Source organism: Eretmochelys imbricata, chromosome 1, assembly GCF_965152235.1.
Source record: "Eretmochelys imbricata isolate rEreImb1 chromosome 1, rEreImb1.hap1, whole genome shotgun sequence".
NCBI lineage: Eukaryota > Metazoa > Chordata > Testudines > Cheloniidae > Eretmochelys > Eretmochelys imbricata.
The window spans coordinates 215,589,905-215,611,331 of record NC_135572.1 but is presented as its reverse complement, the minus strand read 5'-3'; the positions used below and the strand labels follow the sequence as shown (position 1 = coordinate 215,611,331).

Here is a 21,427-nt window from a genome sequence, read left to right as displayed (position 1 = left end):
ATGAGGCCCTCTTCTAGCAGTTGAGGTGTGAACATCAAGGGAGGAGAAACTGCTTTTGTAGTTGGCCGGCCATTCACAGTCTTTGTTTAACCCTGAGCTGATAGTGTCAAATTTGCAAATGAACTGAAGCTCAGCAGTCTCTTCTCAGAAAAATATTAATTATTATCCTCATTTTATAGAGATTAGGCCAATTTTTTTCAAAAATACCCTCTAATTTTAGGGGTCTTGAGTTGGGCACCCAGATCAGTGGCCACTTTTCAAAATGTGGACTTACCCACAGGAAAATCAGTGGCTCAGCCAGGACTAGAACCTAGGAACCTTGACTCCTAATTCCCTGCTATAACCACTGAATTATACTACCTCAACCTACATACTTGCTCCACATGCATCCTCATTTAATTTTCTGGCACCTAACAGGGGAAATTGGCAGTCATCCAAACCATATAATTATAACTATGAACCAGACTTTTATAAGCTACAGCAGTGTTCCAAGTGTGTAAATATCAGGAAAAGGGTGAACCAGTTCAGATAATGGGAGAAACAAACCAAAAAAAGTCACAAAATCTTGGGCCAGTTGAAAATATTAATTCTTTCTGGAATATTTTAAATGTCAACTAATTTTTACTCCCTGTTTCACTGAGCTGCCTCCTCTGGCTCCACTTTACATGACTGGAAGACAGGAAGGCTGTTTCTGCGTATTTCTGGTCTGACCAGTGGCAAGAAGAGGGAATTTCACAAAGATCCCGCCCAGGATTTCTAGCCTGCTTGCCCAGTCTCCAGAGGTTTGGAAAAGCGGAGGAAGTTGAGGGTGCCTCCTGGGAGCTGCAGAGACTTGTCTTTAATTAGTGAACACCCCTTTATAAGACTGGATTGGGACTGTCCCATAAGCTATAAGGAAGCACAACCCCACCACACCACAGTGTAGTGGGCAATGAGGAAGATCTTGAAACTTAAACTGGATTCCTTGTAGCAAGGGAAGGAATGTGGCTGTTTGCAGTTACTCCTTGAGCCTATGTCCTGTGTATCAAAGCTGTGCAGCATTTATTAGATATAATTATTAGTAAATGACTCAGTAATATGTTGCAGAAGTCACACTTTGTTTTTCATCAGCTGGATGGGGGTAAAGTAAGGAGCAGGGGAAAACCCAACAGGAAACAGTGAGGATGGGAGCATGTGGGTCAACTACTGACTGGGAGAGTCACTGTATCCTCCTAATAGAAATGGTTCCAAACACGGGATTTCACAAACATCTTCTGCTAAAGCGCAAGAAGGGGTGGCTTCCCTCTGTACTGACAGCTTCTTAGCCAGTTCTTTAAAGAGTCTGCAAGCTGAACCCTGGCTGACAGGGTAAGGAGGGAAAGGATATGGGCCCAAACCATCCCTAAGATAACCCCATAGAATTCAATGCAATTTACCCCAGGGGAATTTGGCTTTATGGTTTTTTTTTAAAATAAAGAATTTATATTTGCAAAGCCAGTGTATTGATTGAAATGAAACAAACGATCTAGTGTGTAGTCAGGGGTTTTACATCTGAGACTGGGCTCACCACAAGGACATGAGACTAGTCTAAAGGGTGAAATCTGAAAAGAGGAGCAGCAAGGGCAGAGAGAGATCCCTGATGCTGGATCCACCCCAAACTCCTGCTGTACCTCTGAAAGCTGCAGATAAAGCCTCAGACAGAATCTTGAAACCTACCAACCTTTACTCCCTGGTCCCGTGGTAGCATGTAATACCACGGCACAGCTCTAACATAAACAGGGTTAACACGCATATTCAGAAGTAGCCCACTGGCCCAAGCTTCACTCCTCTGTACCTATGGTCTCCAGCACAGCCATGAGAACAGAAGCAGCTCAGCACTATGGAATCACCCACAGACATCCCTCCCCCTCCTCCCTGCTACCACCAGAGTCCCTCCTCCTCTCGTCCAGCAGCATGTAGCCTTCAGGTGAGTTATAGAATGATGAGAAAGGCAAAAAATATGAAAAGGAGCAAAACTATTTTTCAATTAGAAAGCCAAGATAAGAAGGGAAAGAACGGAATGAAAAGGAGAGAAAATGAATGGGTAACCATTTGGGGTATGGAGAGATGGGACTAAGGGATGGGGAACCCAAACTTCAACACTTTGGAACAAGGGCTTCCAGGAAAAAGACTGGGAACTGTGTGAGTGTGTGTGTGTGAGAGAGAGAGAGAGAGAGAGAGAGAGAGACTGGGAACTGTGTGTGTGTGTGTGTGAGAGAGAGAGAGACTGGGAACTGTGTGTGTGTGAGAGAGAGAGAGAGAGACTGGGAACTGTGTGTGTGTGAGAGAGAGAGAGAGAGACTGGGAACTGTGTGTGTGTGTGAGAGAGAGAGAGAGAGAGAGACTGGGAACGGTGTGTGTGTGTGAGAGAGAGAGAGAGAGAGACTGGGAACGGTGTGTGTGTGTGAGAGAGAGAGAGAGAGAGACTGGGAACTGTGTGTGTGTGTGAGAGAGAGAGAGAGAGAGACTGGGAACGGTGTGTGTGTGTGAGAGAGAGAGAGAGAGAGACTGGGAACGGTGTGTGTGTGAGAGAGAGAGAGAGAGAGAGAGACTGGGAACGGTGTGTGTGTGTGAGAGAGAGAGAGAGAGAGACTGGGAACGGTGTGTGTGTGTGAGAGAGAGAGAGAGAGAGACTGGGAACTGTGTGTGTAAGAGAGAGAGAGAGAGAGAGACTGGGAACTGTGTGTGTGTGTGTGAGAGAGAGAGAGAGACTGGGAACTGTGTGTGTGTGTGTGTGTGTGTGTGTGTGTGTGTGAGAGAGAGAGAGAGAGAGAGAGAGACACGGAGAACTGCCAACTGCATGCATGTCAGACCCCATTCTGAAGTGTTGGGGCTTGTGCTTTTGGGCAGTAGGCCAAGAATCCATGTTTTATCCCTGATGTTACTTCTAAGCACCAAAAAGCCATAGTGTTCCAGCTCAGTGACAAATGTGAAGTCTTAGGTGGCCTCAGGTTTGTTACAATAAGTATGTTAGGTATTTCTAAGGTGCCTATCAGCATGAATATGTGAAAACAAAGTGTAGCAATAAAACTCAGATTAAATAAAACTCATTGTGTTTCTGAGTTACTAATTACAGATACTTACAGACAAGAAGTTGCAAACCCAGGTGTCCCCCCTTCAAAGGTTAAACTACTTACCTGGCTTGCAAACAGAAACTCCTCCTGGGGGATAGTATCCAGTCAGGAACCACATCCCAGGACTCCTCCGCTAGGGGACCTAAGGTGTGTACTAAGAGACTAGAACTGCGCCAGCAATTCATCATTTGTACATCCACCAAGACAATAGCAAGTTTAAATTGTTCTCTGAAACTTATCTCCCATCCTGCAACACAAATCTTAACCCCCTCAGTAAGAACCAGCTAGTCCTGAATCACAAGACCCTTCCTTGCAGGTCTTCATTAACCTTACCAGCCAGGCCTAGAACAGGCCCACTCCCCTGACAGCTGCTTGTAATGGAGAAGCACTTCCACACCTTTCCCAGAGAAAACATGAAGGCCAAGATTTTAAAAATTTGGCTGCATAGAGCTAAACTCCTAAATCCATATTTATTTAGATTAAAAAAAAGAGAGAGAGGACTGATGTTCACAGGTGTAGAACACACAACAACTCCCACTCACTTCAGCAAGGGCTGCTTGCACAGCACCTTTGAAAATCAGGTCACTTATTTACTACTTCTGAAAATCTTGGCCTACTGTTTTCATTGGGGTACAGACACAGGAGACGTAAGAAGAGAGGTGCCTATCCCACAGCCTGTAGGTGGAGTGACAGGCCATTTGTTTGTGTTCTGCAAACACTGTGATTGACTTCAGGGGAATGAAGCTCAAGGGGGCAAGCATGTAGCTCTAGCTCCATGGCACATGTAGGCCTTAAGTTGCTGATCATTTCGCTTAGGCCAATGAAATGCTAAGGGCTGATACTAACTTTCAGACACTGTAGACTAGCGGCTAGAGCACTGGAGTGGTACTCAAGAAACCTGGGTTCCGTTCCTGGCTTTGTTGGTGACCTTAGGCCAGTCATGTGCCTCAGTTTCTCACTCTCTAAAACATTACCAACTTCCTTTGTAAATGGCATTGAGAACTACAGATGAAAAATGCTATTATCATTGTTGCCAGCAGCACAGGGCAGATTGGATCCACTGATCTAGAGGCAAAAGGCTCTGTGTATGCCTTCACGAATCCTGAGCCATCCAGCCTCATGGCATAAAGCTGAGTTTATTTCATACAGCTATGACACTGAGTACACAGTAATTAAAGTACTTCAAATGGAAAAAAACTGCATGGATGAGACTCAAGAGTCACACAATTCTCTCTCCCCCTTCCCCCTTCCCCCCTCCAATAAAGCAAGGCAAATATATGGCATTAGCAAGATATGTTGATGTAAACTTTGTATTGGCACTACTTCAGAATGACCTGCATAGCTCTCCGCAAGTTAGGTAGGTTGTCCCAAAACTCATGGCAACAGAATCTTTATAATGCCCCATGCTCTTTACATGTAATTATAATAATGCCTTTAATTCCTTTTGTGCCTTGTAACAGATGATCTCAAAGTCTTTTTACACATGTTAATTAATTAAGCCTTACAATATTTTATGAGGTACAATAGGCATTACTGTTCCTATGGCACAGATGGGGCAAATGGGAAGTGTGCAGAGGTGAAATGATTTTCCCAGCCAAAGTCATGTAGTGAGTCAGTGGAAGAAATGGAAAGAAAACCCAGTTGTCCTGGTTCCCAGTCACCTGCTTGCTCTAACTCCTAGTCTGCACTGTATACCCAAGTTTTATGTATTGGAACTTTTGGGGGTGTTCGGTGGAATTCTCTTATGGCGTAGTTTCTATAATCAGATTCCAGAGATTTTGTATAAATTTATTACTTATCCTGGAGAAAGCCAGCTAAGATTAAATAAATACTGCTGCTATTCTTGGGATATTGTACCAAGTTCCTGTAGGTGTGTGATTCCCCTTAGACTGCCACCCCCTTTGAATTACCTGAGACTAAAGAGTCACACAACCACCCTCCCCAGTAAACTAAGGCAAATATGTACATTACCAAGATACGTGATGATGTAGAGGGATATAAACTTCATATTGCGACTACTTCAGAATGACCTGCATATCTCTCTGCAAGTTATGCAGGTTATCCCAAACTCATGGCAATAGAATCTTTATAACACCCCATGCCATTTACATGTAATTATAATTATACCTTTAATTTCTAGTGTGCTTTTTAACTGATGATCTCAAAGTCTTTTCACACACATAAATTAATTAAGCCTCACAATGTCTCATGAGGTAAAATAGGTATTATTTTAATATGAATTATTTTTAGTTCCTAGCTCGCTAAAATCCCAGGCTAAATGTTACTTTTTATCAGTTCTCCTTTTTCGCCTTTACCATGTCCCATCAGTTGGGATTGGAGACTTTTGTTCTTAATCTCCAAACATTCTTGTCAAGTGCTTCTTCCAAACTGACACCAACCTTCTTCACGTCATCCTTCAGCTTCTCAAACCACCTTTTTCTAGGTCTTCCTCATGGTCTTTGTCCCATGACTACTGGTTCTTGTACTATCTGGCCAACATATCTCAGATTTCATTGTTTCACAGACCCAATCATCTCTATTGATACTCCCTCAGCTTTTCCATGATGGGGCCTATCTGCATTATGGCTCATACTGTTTTGTTGCATAGACTATCAGCTCTCATCTTGTCCGGTGTCCACCTGAGCATTGTCATTTTGGGAGTGTGAAGTAGTTGTTTTTCTCTCTTCCTCATTGGCTAGCACTCTGACCAGTACATACAGGCACCATCAGAACAATTTTCTAGGAACTCTGTCATAAACCTTCTCTAAATCCACAAACACTCAACGCAGCTCCATGCATTTCTCCCTGTCCACCTCTTGCACTATTCGGGATGCAAACACTGCATCCATTATTAACTTTCTCGGCATAAACCCAAATTGACCCCCCCTCCATAATTCTTAACGTGATCGTAGAATATCACGGTTGGAAGGGACCTCAGGAGGTCATCTAGTCCAACCCCCTGCTCAAAGCAGGACCAATCCCCAATTTTTGCCCCAGATCCCTAAATGCCCCCCTCAAGGATTGAACTCAGAACCCTAGGTTTAGCAGACCAATGTTCAAAACACTGAGCTATTCCTACCCCAAGGTAGAAAAGTTAAGGTGATGGGCTGGTAATTGCTGCATTCTTGCACATCTCCTTTATACTGGCTTTTTATAAGCTAATACACCTAAATCCTGTGCAAATTTCAGAGTTCAATTACACAGATAACCTCACAAAGCAGACACATGGATGAGAGCTGCCAAGTTCCCAGTATCCCATGCCCAGTTGCATGCTGTTCAGGGTAGGAAATGCTGCTTAGCAATAAAGGAATGGTAGGGGAGAGGAAAAGTGAACTCAAAGACCCTTCTTTCTCAGTGTGAAATGCTGTCATGTTTGCTACACTCTGATACTCCTATGGGAACTGTTATATAATGCAAGATTAAGCTGTGGAAATAGCACAATAAGATTCAAAGAAGGATGGACACACATGAGAAATTACTACTGCTATAAGAAAAGGAATACATGTGGCACCTTAGAGACTAACAAATTTATGTGAGCATAAGCTTTCATGAACTACAGCTCACTTCATCGGATGCATTCATTGGAAAATACAGTGGGGAGATTTATATACACAGAGAACATGAAACAATGGGTGTTATCATACACACTGTAAGGAGAAAGAAAAGGAGTACTTGTGGCACCTTAGAGACTAACAAATTTATTAGAGCATAAGCTTTCGTGAGCTACAGCTCATTTAATCAGATGCATTCAGTGGAAAATACAGTGGGGAGATTTATATACACAGAGAACATGAAACAATGGGTGTTATCATACACACTGTAAGGAGAAAGAAAAGGAGGACTTGTGGCACCTTAGAGACTAACAAATTTATTTGAGCATAAGCTTTCGTGAGCTACAGCTCATTTCATCAGATGCATTCAGTGGAAAATACAGTGGGGAGATTTATATACACAGAGAACATGAAACAATGGGTGTTATCATACACACTGTAAGGAGAGTGATCACTTAAGATGAGCTATTACCAGCCGGAGGGTGGGGGAGGGGAGGGGGGGAAGAAAACCTTTTGTAGTGATAATCAAGGTGGGCCATTTCCAGTAGTTGACAAGAACGTCTGAGGAACAGTGGGGGCGGGGGGAGGGAAATAAACATGGGGAAATAGCTATTAATCCCTCTGCTTTGTCAACTGGAAGAGATCAGGAAGAAATTCTGTTATTGTCCCATCATACAAATATTACACAACAAGGCAAATTATAAAATCAGCTGCTCTCCTAGATAGGCTTGTGGACTAGACAGACAAATAGAGCCAAATTCTGCACTAGTTTCAGCACTGATTATAATGGGATAGTCTGGAGTTTTGAAAGGAAAAGGAGAAATATTATTGTCTATCCAGTATGTGTTTTCTATAGTAGTAGTAGAACAAGTTAATCAAGGATGGCCCACTAAGACTGCAAAAACAAAATGACCCAAATGTGGTGCAAGCCTCACTGGCTTACACTAGTTTTTTTTCCCAAAAACTTGGAGCAGTGAAGGATTTCTAGGAACAGTTCAATGAGTAAGACACCAAAGCAGAAGTTTCCCTTCTGTTTCTGCCTATACATGGATTACAAAACTGAAATCCACGAAGCAGCCTCCAGCTCCTTGTAAAACATTCCCTCCCTCTCCCCAAAGGAAGGAGTTAGATCTATTTGGAGAGAAAAAGGTAATAGAAATGCACTGGACAGAGCTGTTATTGAAAGGACTGGGTAGGTTTATATATATTGTCCCTATTTCTGAGAGAGAATTTCCACAGGCTAGTATGACTTAAAACTTTTCTACCTTTAAAAGCATTTTCTCTCTCTTCTGTAATATTACCTCTCTGTAATATTTTGTATTAAAGGCTTGATCAAATTCAGTGGCACCTTATTCAGAAGCGAGAAGATTAAGCTCTAAGGGCCATCTTTTTGTTCTCTGATTGTACAGTGCTCAGCACAGTGGGGTCTTGCTATTTTAATACAAATAATAATAAAATAATAACAATAATGGGAGAGAATAAAGGTTTAAAGATAAGACTCAGGGCTTCTCTCCATGGGGAAAGTGACTGGCAGAACTCTAGTGTTATAAACATACTGCGTCTACTATAGCTATTCCATAGCTATGCTGGTATAACGCCCTGTGGGGACTTCATGCCAGTGTTGCTTATATTGCTTCCAAAGTGGCATAAACTGTATGAAGGGGTATTGGAAAGGAAGGAATGTCCACATCCCCCCACAACTATCAAGTGTGTGCATTTGGAAGGGATAAGCTGAAGAGGGCTTTCATAAGCATATATGAAAAACAAGCTCTCTGAAGATCTTAGAGATCTCTAAGTGAACGGTGTGCAACACATCAGCCTAAAGACTGTCACCTCTGCAAAGGTCTGTTATACAAAGATTCCACAGGACCACAAACTGAGCGTGCACAGCGTACATTTCACACAACAAGCAGCAATGTCAGCAGCAAAGAGCTTGATCCAACACTTATTAAGGTGATGGGCAATATACTTCATACAGACAGAAGCTCTGAGCACCTATAACTCCCCCTGGAGAGGAAGATTAAGCCCATTGCTGCTCTGCACCTTGGGTAGTCACCTATGCCTGTGCCAAGTGGGTGCAAAACATCAGTCTGATCCAGTAGCATTTTATACCCACTTGGCGCAAGTGGCTGTGCAGGGTGCAGCATAACCATGGTTCGGACCCGTTGTGCTCAGGGAGAAAAGAAAGGCAAAGGGTTTCAGGGAGGTAGGAAGCAATTCCTCTGAAACAAGCCCTCATTTTTTCAAGGCAAGCAGTTATGGCAGCACTAACACACACATAATTAGCAAGTACATGAATTTCCTGCTGATGCTTCATCAGATGTTTTGCACAAAAACGCTTTCATATTGACATGACCTTTCTGAATGAACGGCAGCTGGACAGAGAGCATAACCGGTATATTTTTAAGGGAGTGAAATCAGTACTTGTGAAAGCAAGGAGCAGATACTACGAGTCACAGGCAGGCATAATGAAGACATATGCTATGTGTTTCCCCACATACAGTTCTTCAACATACAACTCAATATTGACCTCCAGCAACGCAACTGCTAATCGCTACCTGGGCTCCCCACACAAATGCGTCAGTGGACCCCACACCTATCCTGCAGCTCCCTGTTATTCCAGCCTTGGGAACTACAATCAGTTGTCCCGATTCCCTTCAATACTGCCCTACAGTGCTCGCCCTGGCTATTCCAGTCCTGGGAACTTCACCCATTTCTGCCAATGCCTCTCTATCCTAACACACACCCTGCTATTCTAGCGCTGCATCCCTCTTGAGCAGAAACTGCATATTGTGCCCAGTCATGCAGTAGGTTTACACAATGAATTCGTGGGGACGAAACTGAGACCCACTAAATTCATTTCACAGATGAGCAGAGATACAATCTGAACTCCAGAGATATTCCTCCTTAAAAAAGTCTGAAAGAAAGGCCGATCGACAAGTGCTGCAAGCACTTGCTGAGTTTATCTACAGCCTGGGCAGAGAGACACACAAGCTTTAACAGAGAAAGCAGCATGCGGAGAAGGGAAAGCAAGAAGGCTGAGCGAGACTGTACCTTTTCTGCTGCAGCAGGTGGATTTCATCCAGACGCCGAGCCCAGGATTTTTTGTCCTGTAACTTGTGTCTGAGCCTGTTCCAGAGCTGGATGAAAGGTTTGCTATTCCCAGGCAGGGGCAACCCCATTGTCTTTTCCCTTTCTCCTCCTTTTCTTCAGCTGGAGCAGCCTTCTATACCAAAGCAGAAGCCAGCAACCCTCACCCAGAAAGATTTAAGGCAGTCTTACTGAATGGCCCTGGGCTGCCTCTCCTCTCCGCACTGTTTATTAACTCTGCCCGGAATCTCCTGTGCACAGCTAGCTCAGATGTATCTGTTCAAAAAGAAAAATGTAACCACCTCTGGCTAGCAGGCCATCCTGAGCCACGCCGACCATCAGAATGAAACAAAACAGAGAGAGCAGCGAGTTGATCCCCAAAATAACCCGCCCCAAAAGTGTGTCTGTTTTGGAGACAGCCACTTGGGATCCTATGCTTCAGGTGCTCTGACCCTGCCCAGCTGCTGAGGAATATCTAAGGCTTCAGCTCCTAACATGTATTTTCCATTTCTAAGGTCTAGGATTTAGAGAAGTTTCTTCCTTATCCACCCCGGCTACCTGTGGGAAGGTGCATCTGAGCATAGACAGAGGACTGAGCAGATCAGGCAGAGCAGCATCTAGCTCTGTGAGCATATGAGAGTGTGTCATGAAAGATACTATCTGCTGGGAAGGCACCGAGGCACAGTACAAAGGAGGCCACACCTCCCAACTCTCCTCTCCGCAAATCACATCAGAGACACAGCTTGTGTTTAAGGAGCTGGCCGGCCTGCCCCATCCCCACCTCTCTCTCTCACACACACACCCCCGCCTGCATGCATACAAAATAATTTCCAATCTCCAAATCTTTTAGGAGATGGCAGAAGAGTTTAAAGATATCTGTATAGAAAGACTTCCCCTCCTCCCTTTCCTCTTCCTTTTTTTCCCTTGCATTCTCTCTTACTTTCTTGCTCTACCTTGTTTTGTCAGTACAATGCATTTGGAAGGAGAGTGAAATTTACCATTTGTCTGTACTATTCTTTCATTGATGGAAAGAAGCACAAAGTGACTCCATGGGCTTGGGGTATTGATAAGCAGGAGCCACATTGTCAGAGCAAAGGCAGTAGGGGATATTACCTGAGAGCAAAGAAACTATGGGCCAAACCCTGCAACAAGGCCCTGATCCACAAAGAGAATGGGAGTTTTGTCATAATTCAATGGGAGCAGGATTAGGCCTTTAGTCTTTACTCAGGCTACATTCCCATTGAAGTCAGTAGGGATTTTGTCTGAGTGAAGTCTGAAGGACTTGGCATTGGACATTAAGCAGAATCAGCAGTTAGGAACAGAAATCTGAAGTGGGGGCTTTGGGGAAGAAAGGTGAGTAAAGCACCAAAATAATCAGGGGAAGGAGGAATAAAGATTAATCTGCAGAGGCTGATGCAGGTGACCTAACAGGTCTTTCTGATCTCTAACTCCTAGGATTCTCTGAATCCTGCAGTCTAAGTGTAAGTGTCAAACTGAACTGACCTGGAATAAAACATAAAATCATTACTGATAAAGTTTCAGATGACACAAAAATTGGCGGAGTGGTAAATATTGAGGGGGGTAGGTCCCTGATGCAGAGCAATCTGGATTGCTCGATAAACTGGGCACAAGCAAACAATATGTGTTGTAATACCCCTAAATGTAAATGTCCATACCTAGGAACAAAGAATGCAAGCAAAGAATTACTCAATGGGGGACTCTGTTCTGGGAAGCAGTGACTCTGAAAAAGATTTGGGGGTCATGGTGGATAATCAACTCCCAATGTGACACTGTGTCCAAAAGGGCTGATGTGATCCTAGAATCCATAAACACAGGGATCTTGAATTGGAGCAGAAACAGAGAGGTTATTTACCTCTGTATTTGGCACAAGTGCAACCACTTCTGGAATACTGTGTCCAGTTCTGGTGTCCACAGTTCAGGAAGGATGTTGGTAACTTGGAGAGGGTTCAGAGAAGAAACATGAGAATGATTAAAAGATTAGAAAACCTTCCTCATATTTATAGACTCACAGAGCTCAATCTATTTAGCTTAACAAAGAGAAGGTTAAGAGGTGACTTGATTACAGCCTATAAGCACCTACATGGGGAACAAATATTTAATAGTGGACTCTTCAATTTGACAAAGAAAGATATAACATGATCCAATGGCTGGTAGTTGATGCTAGACAAATTCAGGCTGGAACTAAGGTGTAAATTTTTAACGGTGAGCATAATTAACCATTGGAACAATTTACCAAGGGAAGTGGTGGATTCACCATCACTGACCATTTTAAAATCAAAATTGGATGCTTTTCTAAAAGATACTGTAGAATTATTTGGGGGGAAGTTCTATGGCCTGTGTTATACAGGAGGTCAGACTAGATTATCACAATGATCCCTTCTGGTCTTGGAATTTATGAATCTTTGAACTCTGGGGGCATTCATTCCTCACTGCAGTCAGTGAGGGCTCAGCCATTAATGCCAGCCAGGAGAGACAGATGGTGGTGGGAGGGATGCAGCCTTTGGATAATTAAATAAACACACACACCCCTCCTGCTTTTCCTGGAGAGCGGGTGGGGTAGGGAAGCCAGGGTCGAAGTAAGATAAGGCTCTTAGATACCAAGATGATAGGCACCTTACAAATACCTAAGGTAGATAGACAGATAAGTCCCCATTTAGCTGAGCTGCTCTCCCCACCCCCACTCTTGGGTTACTGGCTCTTGGTGCATAGTTGGCATTCTCTCTCTGGGGGGTGAGAGGAGGGTGGGGGGGTATTGTCATACCTGCAGGCTAAGACTAACAGTTAGAAGGACTCTAGTGTGTAAATGTTACACCTCCAATTTAAATAGGTTAAATCCAGTGCTGATTGTACAGCCATTACAGGCCAGGAGTGGGAAATCTCTCTCTCTCTCTGGGGGTATCCCCCTAACCCAATGCTGTGTAGGGAAAATGTGTCTATTTTGACTGATGCAGGGGGGAAAAATGTAATTTTGTAACTAATGTCATCCTGCTGCCCAATGGCATAGGGAAGGGGGGGCAGTGCAGTGTGAGTGATGTGTCTCAAGGAGACAAGGGCCTGGTTACTTTAAAAGGGGACGTGACTAGGTGAAAGGGAATGAATAGTGGTACACATTCCTTCCCAAAGCTGTTCCAAGCATCAATAAGCGCTGCCCCTTTGCAGTGGTACCACAATGTAGCCATGGATGAAAGTGGATACAAGGATACATTGCATCTGCAGACTAGCAACATAGTTACTAGCTCAGCCACACACAAACACATACACATGCATACTTGGGGAGCTGGTCCTTCAGCTCCAAACACACTTGAGCTAAAGAAGAATTCCAACAATAATTGTAGGTCTCTTATCCTTTTTGTGGCTCAGCGACTGGAGGGCATCATGACACAACACACATACACACATAACACCCAGACATTGCAAGAGGGCGTTTTCTCTGCTTATAGCAGTGGATGTGCTCTAGGTGAATTGCCAGCATGGACAACAGATGGAAGCTGGCTACACCAGGGGAAAACATTCCAGAGGCCAAGGCTGGTTGTCAGACAAAACATTGTAAAGGTCTTTGTGGGTGAAGGAAGGCTACAGAGCACGTGTAATAGTGACCTCATGGAAAGATGACACACAACACAATGGTCAGAACAGGTGGTAATGACAATTGGGGGTGATGGTTCTGTGGTGGCACACATTCAGGTCCCCTATCTTTTGGGGGAAGCTCAAACAGTGTTGTGTACATCACAGCCAGCACAGGCCTGGCCTTGAGAGCAAGTGGAACGGCACAGATAAATCAGTAGATGGTACTATTTGGTGGAGAGACAAATGAAAAATAGAGATACTCACAAGGCCAGAGAATGGCCATTTGCACATGTCTACTACAAGTTAAGGGGAACTGCAAGACCACGTTGACCACTGGGAACATGCTGTTTGGTCATATAGTATTGCCATGGTTATAACACAGTCCTTCTGCTCTCTTCGGCACATGGGGTACTTCTGTCATCACCACCAATTGCTGGCTATTCATAAACCATGTAGAGCACTAACTGAGCAGATATGTGGTGCTTCCCATTCTTATTTTCATGCATCAAATCTTGCTTTGTGTGGATTTGTACTAGATGGCCTAATCAATCCCAGTACTTCCCATTCCAGTGCAAGGAAATGTAATTTTAAATCAGTGGACTGGGAGTCAAGAGTTTTACATTCTACTTTTAGGTCTGACACTGATTCACTGCAAGACCTTGGGCAAGTCACTTCCCCTCTCTGTGCCTCAGTTTTCTCATCAGCAAAATGAAAATAACAATACTTCCCTAACTCTCGGGGTATTGTGAGGCTTAAAGGGCCTAATCTATACCCAAAGTTACATTACGCAACAGCCAGCGTGAATTCCAGGTATTATCCTAGAGCAAACTGGACCCTTGTCTTTTAAAGTCTATTTCAATAATAGTCGAGTCAGAAGACAACATCAGGATCATGTCTGTTTGCAGCATGATGTAGGAACACTAGAGCCTTGGGTGTTGACCATCTGGAGGAGCTGAGGCCAAGGCAGGAGGCAGTTTTATTGTCTTGACTGTAATTAAAATAGTTGATGCCAGCATATGCAAATTAAATTATAGTCACAAATGATTCATTCACTATAGGGTATGGATTCCTTTAGTCTAAATGACTCTGACCCTTGCATTCCTTATTCTCACAAAACTCCTGTTGACTTCAGTGGGAATTTTGAGTGCCCAAGGAATGTAGGATTGGATCCAATGTATTTAACTTGTGACAAGTCAGAAAGAGAGCTCTCTCTCTCTCTCTCCCCCCCCCCCCCCCCCTTTCATTCACAGGGTCCAAACATCTCCTTAGGAATAGAAAAAAATACAAGGGAGAAGAGATGCTTCAAATATTTCTCCAAAGAGGAAATGGTAAGTGCACCTTATTCTCCTACAATATCTGCAATGTGAAGAGCAGCTAATGGGTGTGATGGAGGATATTACAAGAGTGAGGGAGAATGTTCCATCTAAGGAAGAAGCTATGTGTATTGACATGCTGCAAGAGCCCCTCATTTATAGCTCCTGAAGAGACTTAGATCTCTTTTAAACAGAGAACAGACAATGTGACAGCGGATGATATTAACAGAACTTGCTCATGACGAAAGCGTTTTGGTAAACTTACATTCTTTTGTGGTTGTACTTGGGTGTAAGTTTAACTTTTCTCCCCAATCCATGCCACTCACCTGATGGACACACGAGGCTCTTTGCCTCAATAACAATACCTAGTATTTAGAACAGGTTTTACATCTTCAAAGCACTGAGCAGCCCATTGACTAACCAATACTCACATCATCTCTGTGGGCTATAAGTATAGTCACACCCATTCTACACTTGCAGAAACTGGGGCAGAGTGAGGTCAAGTGACTTGCCCAAGACCAGGCTGAGAGTAAGTAGCAGACCATGATTAGGGCTCCAGTCTTGGCTCCCAGTCCTGTGGTCCGTCCACTCGCCCTCCTTCTTTTGCTTCCTCTTTCACTTTCTCTTGTTCCCCTCCTCTCTGAATCTCTTCTTCATGTTCAACCTGCTTGAAACAAGATTACAGGATTGCTTTTGTGATCTGAATCACAAATGGATTCCAGTTCACACCTCTTAAACGTTTCCTCTTAGATGGCCCCTATTTCACAAATCATGAGAGAGATACAGCCATTCCAGAGCAAGGGAATGGTTCATACAGTCAGGGATATGCTGCCATCTTCAGATAGAGAGTATACGTGCATCCAACAAGCCATTTACATCACTTCTTTAGGTTTTGAATTACACTGCATTCCTACCGTGATAAAGGATAGTGTTACAACACAATAGTTCCTCAGCCAAGTTATAGCAGCTTACATATGCAAACAGCACCAAGCCACATTATGCTCCTGTAAAGATAATATGTAAATGCATAAAAATACATATTGAAGTAAAACAAAACTAAGCAGTAGTGAAATACAGTACAATGCCTAGAGATTCTAGGAAGAGCATGCTAATAATACTATCTCACAGCTCTTTACAAAATTTTATCTTGAGGGGTGCAAAAGGGGTGTATACACATGGATCATTCACCCCACCAACCACTAAAGTGCAGCCACCACCAAGGTGGAGCTTGCTAGCTGTTGAACTGTGCCAAGTATATAACAGTTTAGGTTAGGAACTGAAGAATCTTGTATCCAACTGAAAAATGCAAGGGTAATTTGATGAAGCTAGAATACACCTAACTAACCCCTATAGAAAAAAGTCCTACAGAATTTACCTGAGAATTGATAGCCTTTCAATGGAATTTTTAATTGACATATTAAATTTTATAGGGTGATTTAAAAATTCCATACAAATTTTAAATTCTTTAGGGTAAAACATCCTTACTAAATTATATAGGACTTTTCTTTAAAGGGAATTGTGATGCGGCCAGGACACTAAAACCAAAGAGTGTCATGTGTCAAGGGCTCTTTAATGGCCCATGTCTTTGTTGATATCTTGAGCAGTACTGTGTGCCCCTAATACCATGCCCAGTCAATGGTCTTCATACTCAGTCAGTGGGAAGAGCATTCCCTTCATTAGCTCTTGCAGCAGTCTGGATATTCCTTGTAGATATCCCATCCAAGTGGCACATAGGCTAAAATCTATGTAGCTGGTGAAATCTGATGAAATCACAAGACCCCAAAGTAGTCTCATAGATTCATAGACTTTAAGATCAGAAGGGACTATCATGATCACCTAGTCTGACCACAGAACCTCACCCATCCACTTTTGAAAAAGACCCCTAACATCTGGCTGAGTTACTGAAGTCCTCAAATAATGGTTTATAGACTTCAAGTTACAGAGAATCCACCATTTACACTAGTTTAAACCTGCAAGTGACCCATGCCCCATGCTGCAGAGTATAGGGTGACCAGACAGCAAGTGTGAAAAATTGGGTTGGGTGTGGGGTGTAATAGGAGCCTATATAAGAAAAAGACCCCAAAATCGTGACTGTCCTTATAAAATTGGGACATCTGGTTACCCTAGCAGAGGAAGACGAAAAACCTCTAGTCCAGCTGCAGTTAAGTCAGTAGTCTTAAGGTATGTTGGGAGTTAAAAAAAATTCCACTTTGTAGCAAAAATTTTGAACTGTCACCCCAGCTGCAAAGTTAGGAACATGATAAAAGGGTAAAAGTCTTGAAAAAAAACAAAACCCCTCTCTCCCAGCTTTGACATTCATTGCAGTCAAATATAAGCTTCTGTGCTTTCCCATTTGAGTAGGAGATTGTTTTTATCCATGGGGATTTAATTTCAGAGATCAGCTCTTTGGAAAATTCACAGGATGCAGAGGTTTTTAATTTCCCTTATGCTGATAAAAGTAAGAGCATTTAAAGCTCATTTTCTTAGCGATTATATAGACTAATCTCTGAATTGTCTCCTAAATAAGATGGGGTGAGCTCCATTACTTAAATTATTTAGAACTAGACTTGATGAAGTGCTGGAAAATAGACTATAAGGAAAAATGTTCCATTGGCTTGGTGCTTGGGGGAATAGGGTTTGAGATAAGAGATTACGTAATAGGTTATTTCCTCCCTTCATAGCTATGCCTCAAAAAATTCTCCAGGCACTTAGCCCCCTGCAGCCTCCAGTAAACCTGAGATTATCATATTGCTGTGGTGCACATTATTTTTATTCACTATATTTCAGTACTTTAGTTTCTTTTATAGTTTGGGGATGCTGCAGACAGTAGTCCTGGTGATGCAGTAGAGGGCACCCATCTCATAGAGTCAGCATTGAAGTTAATAATATAGCATAATACTAGGGAGTGCTATGTTGGAAGGTGACTCAGTAGGGGGGCTTACTTCTCCCTGATTCAGTACTGATCTCAATTCTCCACCATAGTGCTAGGGAGCACTGCACAGTCTAGCATTCCACAACACTAGTTCAGGCTGACTCAGAGAGTACAGGCACCCACTACAGAATCACCTGCTGCACTGAGGTTATTTCTGGGTCTCCAGTCCAAGTGTCCTAATCTGAATTTACTTAGCTAAGAGACCCGATGAGATCACAGCTCAGGGGTGGCATGATTGCAATATGGTGTAACAATGCATACCAGTACATATTCCTCTCAACCCTTCTCTTCGCCGCACCGAGAAGTGAGTTACTGCCCTCTAGTGATGTAATGAGAGTATTCGGTCAAGGTTTTGCCATGTTTCTCTGTCATTTACGAACTTCTTAAAAGTGCGGTTAAGGTCTGAAAAATGACAGCTGTGTAAAAATGGCACTTTGTTACGCAACACATCTGCTACCACTGTGCCTGAATCATACCTGTGCCTACTTCACTGACTCAGATACATTTTTTCTCCTGTCAGAACAGTAGAGCCACCAAAACTTGAGAGCTAGAGTTAGGGTTGCCAGTTTTGGTTGGACGTATTCCTGGAGACTTCCTCATATGACATAATCCAGGACAATATTGGAGGGTTGGCAACCTCTAGATGGAGTCTATTCTTCATGCACCATCATCCTAAGTGTTTGCTGGAACTCAGTGAATTATTCACTGCAAAAAAAAGGTATCCAACAAATTTGGCCCATGTTTCTGCTCATGAATTATTTGCAAACCTACCAAAATGTCTATGAACCTCTTAGAATCATAGAATCATAGAAAATCAGGGTTGGAAGGGACCTCAGGAGGTCATCTAGTCCAATACCCTGCTCAAAGCAGGACCAATCCCCAACTAAATCATCCCAGCCAGAGCTTTCTCAAGCCTGACCTTAAAAATATCTAAGGAAGAAGATTCCTCCACCTCCCTAGGTAATGCATTCCAGTGTTTCACCACCCTCCTAGTGAAAAAGTTCTTCCTAATATCCAACCTAAACCTCCCCCACTGCAACTTGAGACCATTACTCCTTGTTCTGTCATCTGCTACCACTGAGAACAGTCTAGAGCCATCCTCTTTGGAACCCCCTTTCAGGTAGCTGAAAGCAGCTATCAAATCCCCCCTCATTCTTCTCTTCTGCAGGCTAAATAATCCCAGTTCCCTCAGCCTCTCCTCATAAGTCATGTGTTCCAGTCCCCTAATCATTTTTGTTGCCCTCCGCTGGACTCTCTCCAATTTATCCACATCCTTCTTGTAGTGTGGGGCCCAAAACTGGACACGGTACTCTAGATGAGGCCTCATTAATGTTGAATAGAGGGGAACGATCACGTCCCTCGATCTGCTGGCAATGCCCCTACTTATACATCCCAAAATGCCATTGGCCTTCTTGGCAACAAGGGCACACTGTTGACTCATATGCAGCTTCTCGTCCACTGTAACCCCTAGGTCCTTTTCTGCAGAACTGATGCCGAGCCATTCGGTCCCTAGTCTGTAGCGGTGCATGGGGTTCTTCCGTCCTAAATGAAGGACTCTGCACTTGTCCTTGTTGAACCTCATCAGATTTCTTTTGGCCCAATCCTCTAATTTGTCTAGGGCCCTCTGTATCCTATCCCTACCTTCCAGCATATCTACCACTCCTCCCAGTTTAGTGTCATCTGCAAACTTGCTGAGGGTGCAATCCACACCATCCTCCAGATCATTAATGAAGATATTGAACAAAACCAGCCCCAGGACCGACCCTTGGGGCACTCCACTTGATACCTGCTGCCAACTAGACATGGAGCCATTGATCACTACCCGTTGAGCCCGAAAATCTAGCCAGCTTTCTATCCACCTTATAGTCTATTCAGCAAGCCCATACTTCTTTAACTTGCTGACAAGAATACTGTGGGAGACCATGTCAAAAGCTTTGCTAAAGTCAAGGAACAACACGTCCACTGCTTTCCCTTCATCCACAGAGCCAGTTATCTCGTCATAGAAGGCAATTAGATTAGTCAGGCATGACTTGCCCTTGGTGAATCCATGCTGACTGTTCCTGATCACTTTCCTCTCCTCTAGTGCTTCAGAATTGATTCCTTGAGGACCTGCTCCATCATTTTTCCAGGGTCTGAGGTGAGGCTGACTGGCCTGTAGTTCCCAGGATCCTCCTTCTTCCCTTTTTTAAAGATGGGCACTACATTAGCCTTTTTCCAGTCATCTGGGACCTCCCCCGATCGCCATAAGTTTTCAAAGATAATGGCCAATGGCTCTGCAATCACATCCGCCAAATCCTTTAGCACTCTCGGATGCAACGCATCCGGCCCCATGGACTTGTGCTCGTCCAGCTTTTCTAAATAGTCCCGAACCACTTCTTTCTCCACAGAGGGCTGGTCATCTTCTCCCCATACTGTGCTGCCCAGTGCAGTAGTCTGGGAGCTGGCCTTGTTCATGAAGACAGAGGCAAAAAAAGCCTTGAGTACATTAGCTTTTTCCACATCCTCTGTCACTAGGTTGCCTCCCTCATTCAGTAAGGGGCCCACACTTTCCTTGACTTTCTTCTTGTTGCTAACATACCTGAAGAAACCCTTCTTGTTACTCTTAACATCTCTTGCTAGCTGCAACTCCAGGTGTGATTTGGTCTTCCTGATTTCACTCCTGCATGCCCGAGCAATATTTTTATACTCTTCCCTGGTCATTTGTCCAATCTTCCACTTCTTGTAAGCTTCTTTTTTGTGTTCAAGATCAGCAAGGATTTCACTGTTAAGCCAAGCTGGTCTCCTGCCATATTTACTATTCTTTCTACACATCGGGATGGTTTGTCCCTGTAACCTCAATAAGGAGTCTTTAAAATATAGTCAGTTCTCTTCAGCATTTTCAGATATTTACTGAATAGTTTTTACAAACAAATGTCAGTTTATGGGATGTTCACAAACTAGCAGTTTCATTGATATCTTTGGCTCTTTGCTGTTTGTGGGTCCAGTTGGTTGTATGTTACATCTACTGTTTCTAGTCCTTAGATGGACAATTGAAACTTTTAAAACAGAAGAATAATGATTTATGAGAAAGAGAAGCAATTAACTTTGTTGTCTGAATTTTTGGATGAATGACTATTTGCATTAAAATTCATGAACATTTTGGGATTTATGAACTTCTTCACAAATAAGTTGGCAACCATCTAAATCCTTGTAAATAATGAGCAGTATCTCCCGAAATACCAGCAAAAAAGCTGCCACACCTATAGCTTTTTGGTATTAATACCTGTCCACTGAATTCTGATGATGGAATGTTTATCATTGTTGTAAAGGTGGGACACACAGGATGCTGAAGGCTGCTCTTTATTTCCTGTTGTTAGTTGCTTTATGTGGTCAGGGTTAAAAAGGGTTTTAAGGTATAACCCCTGTCACATGGCAGGAGTGAATATCCACTGATTCCAGGGGCTCCTTTTACAACCATGACCAATGATTTCAGAAAAAGAAAGTGTCCAACTAGACACCAAGACAATCACTGCCCTGGACACCTTACAGTGTAGGAGGCAAACCTTTCCTGATCTGTCCTACCTAGGATGTAATTCTCATGTGACCTTCTACCCAATGCCAGAAGCTGTCGCCAATCCTCCTAAACTCCAGCTTCACCCATGATTCACTCAGAAACCCTCCTAACTTTGCCAAGACCCAACAACACCAAGTGATCCATCTATTTTCTAATCTGATGCCTCCTAGGTTAGGATGCAGCAGCAGGGTGGGGGTTCAGCCTAGAGTAGAAGTTTGAGGAAAGGCTTGGTGGTGAGAGTCGGGGAAGCAGCAGGAAGGACACAGGATTGAGTAGGGGGCGGTCTGGGGTGATGGAAGAGTTGAAAG

At 43.4% G+C, this 21,427-nt stretch overlaps 1 protein-coding gene across 1 annotated transcript in view; it reads right to left on the bottom strand.

The window, feature by feature from the left end:
- Positions 1-9,825, bottom strand: part of LOC144259182 (transient receptor potential cation channel subfamily V member 6-like) — a 40,218-nt gene extending 30,393 nt beyond the window's left edge. Inside the window, exon 1 of the mRNA XM_077807361.1 lies at positions 9,698-9,825. Coding sequence (XP_077663487.1) covers positions 9,698-9,825 — 128 coding nt within the window. The remainder of the gene's footprint in view (positions 1-9,697) is intronic.
- Between the last annotated feature and the right edge of the window lie 11,602 nt (positions 9,826-21,427).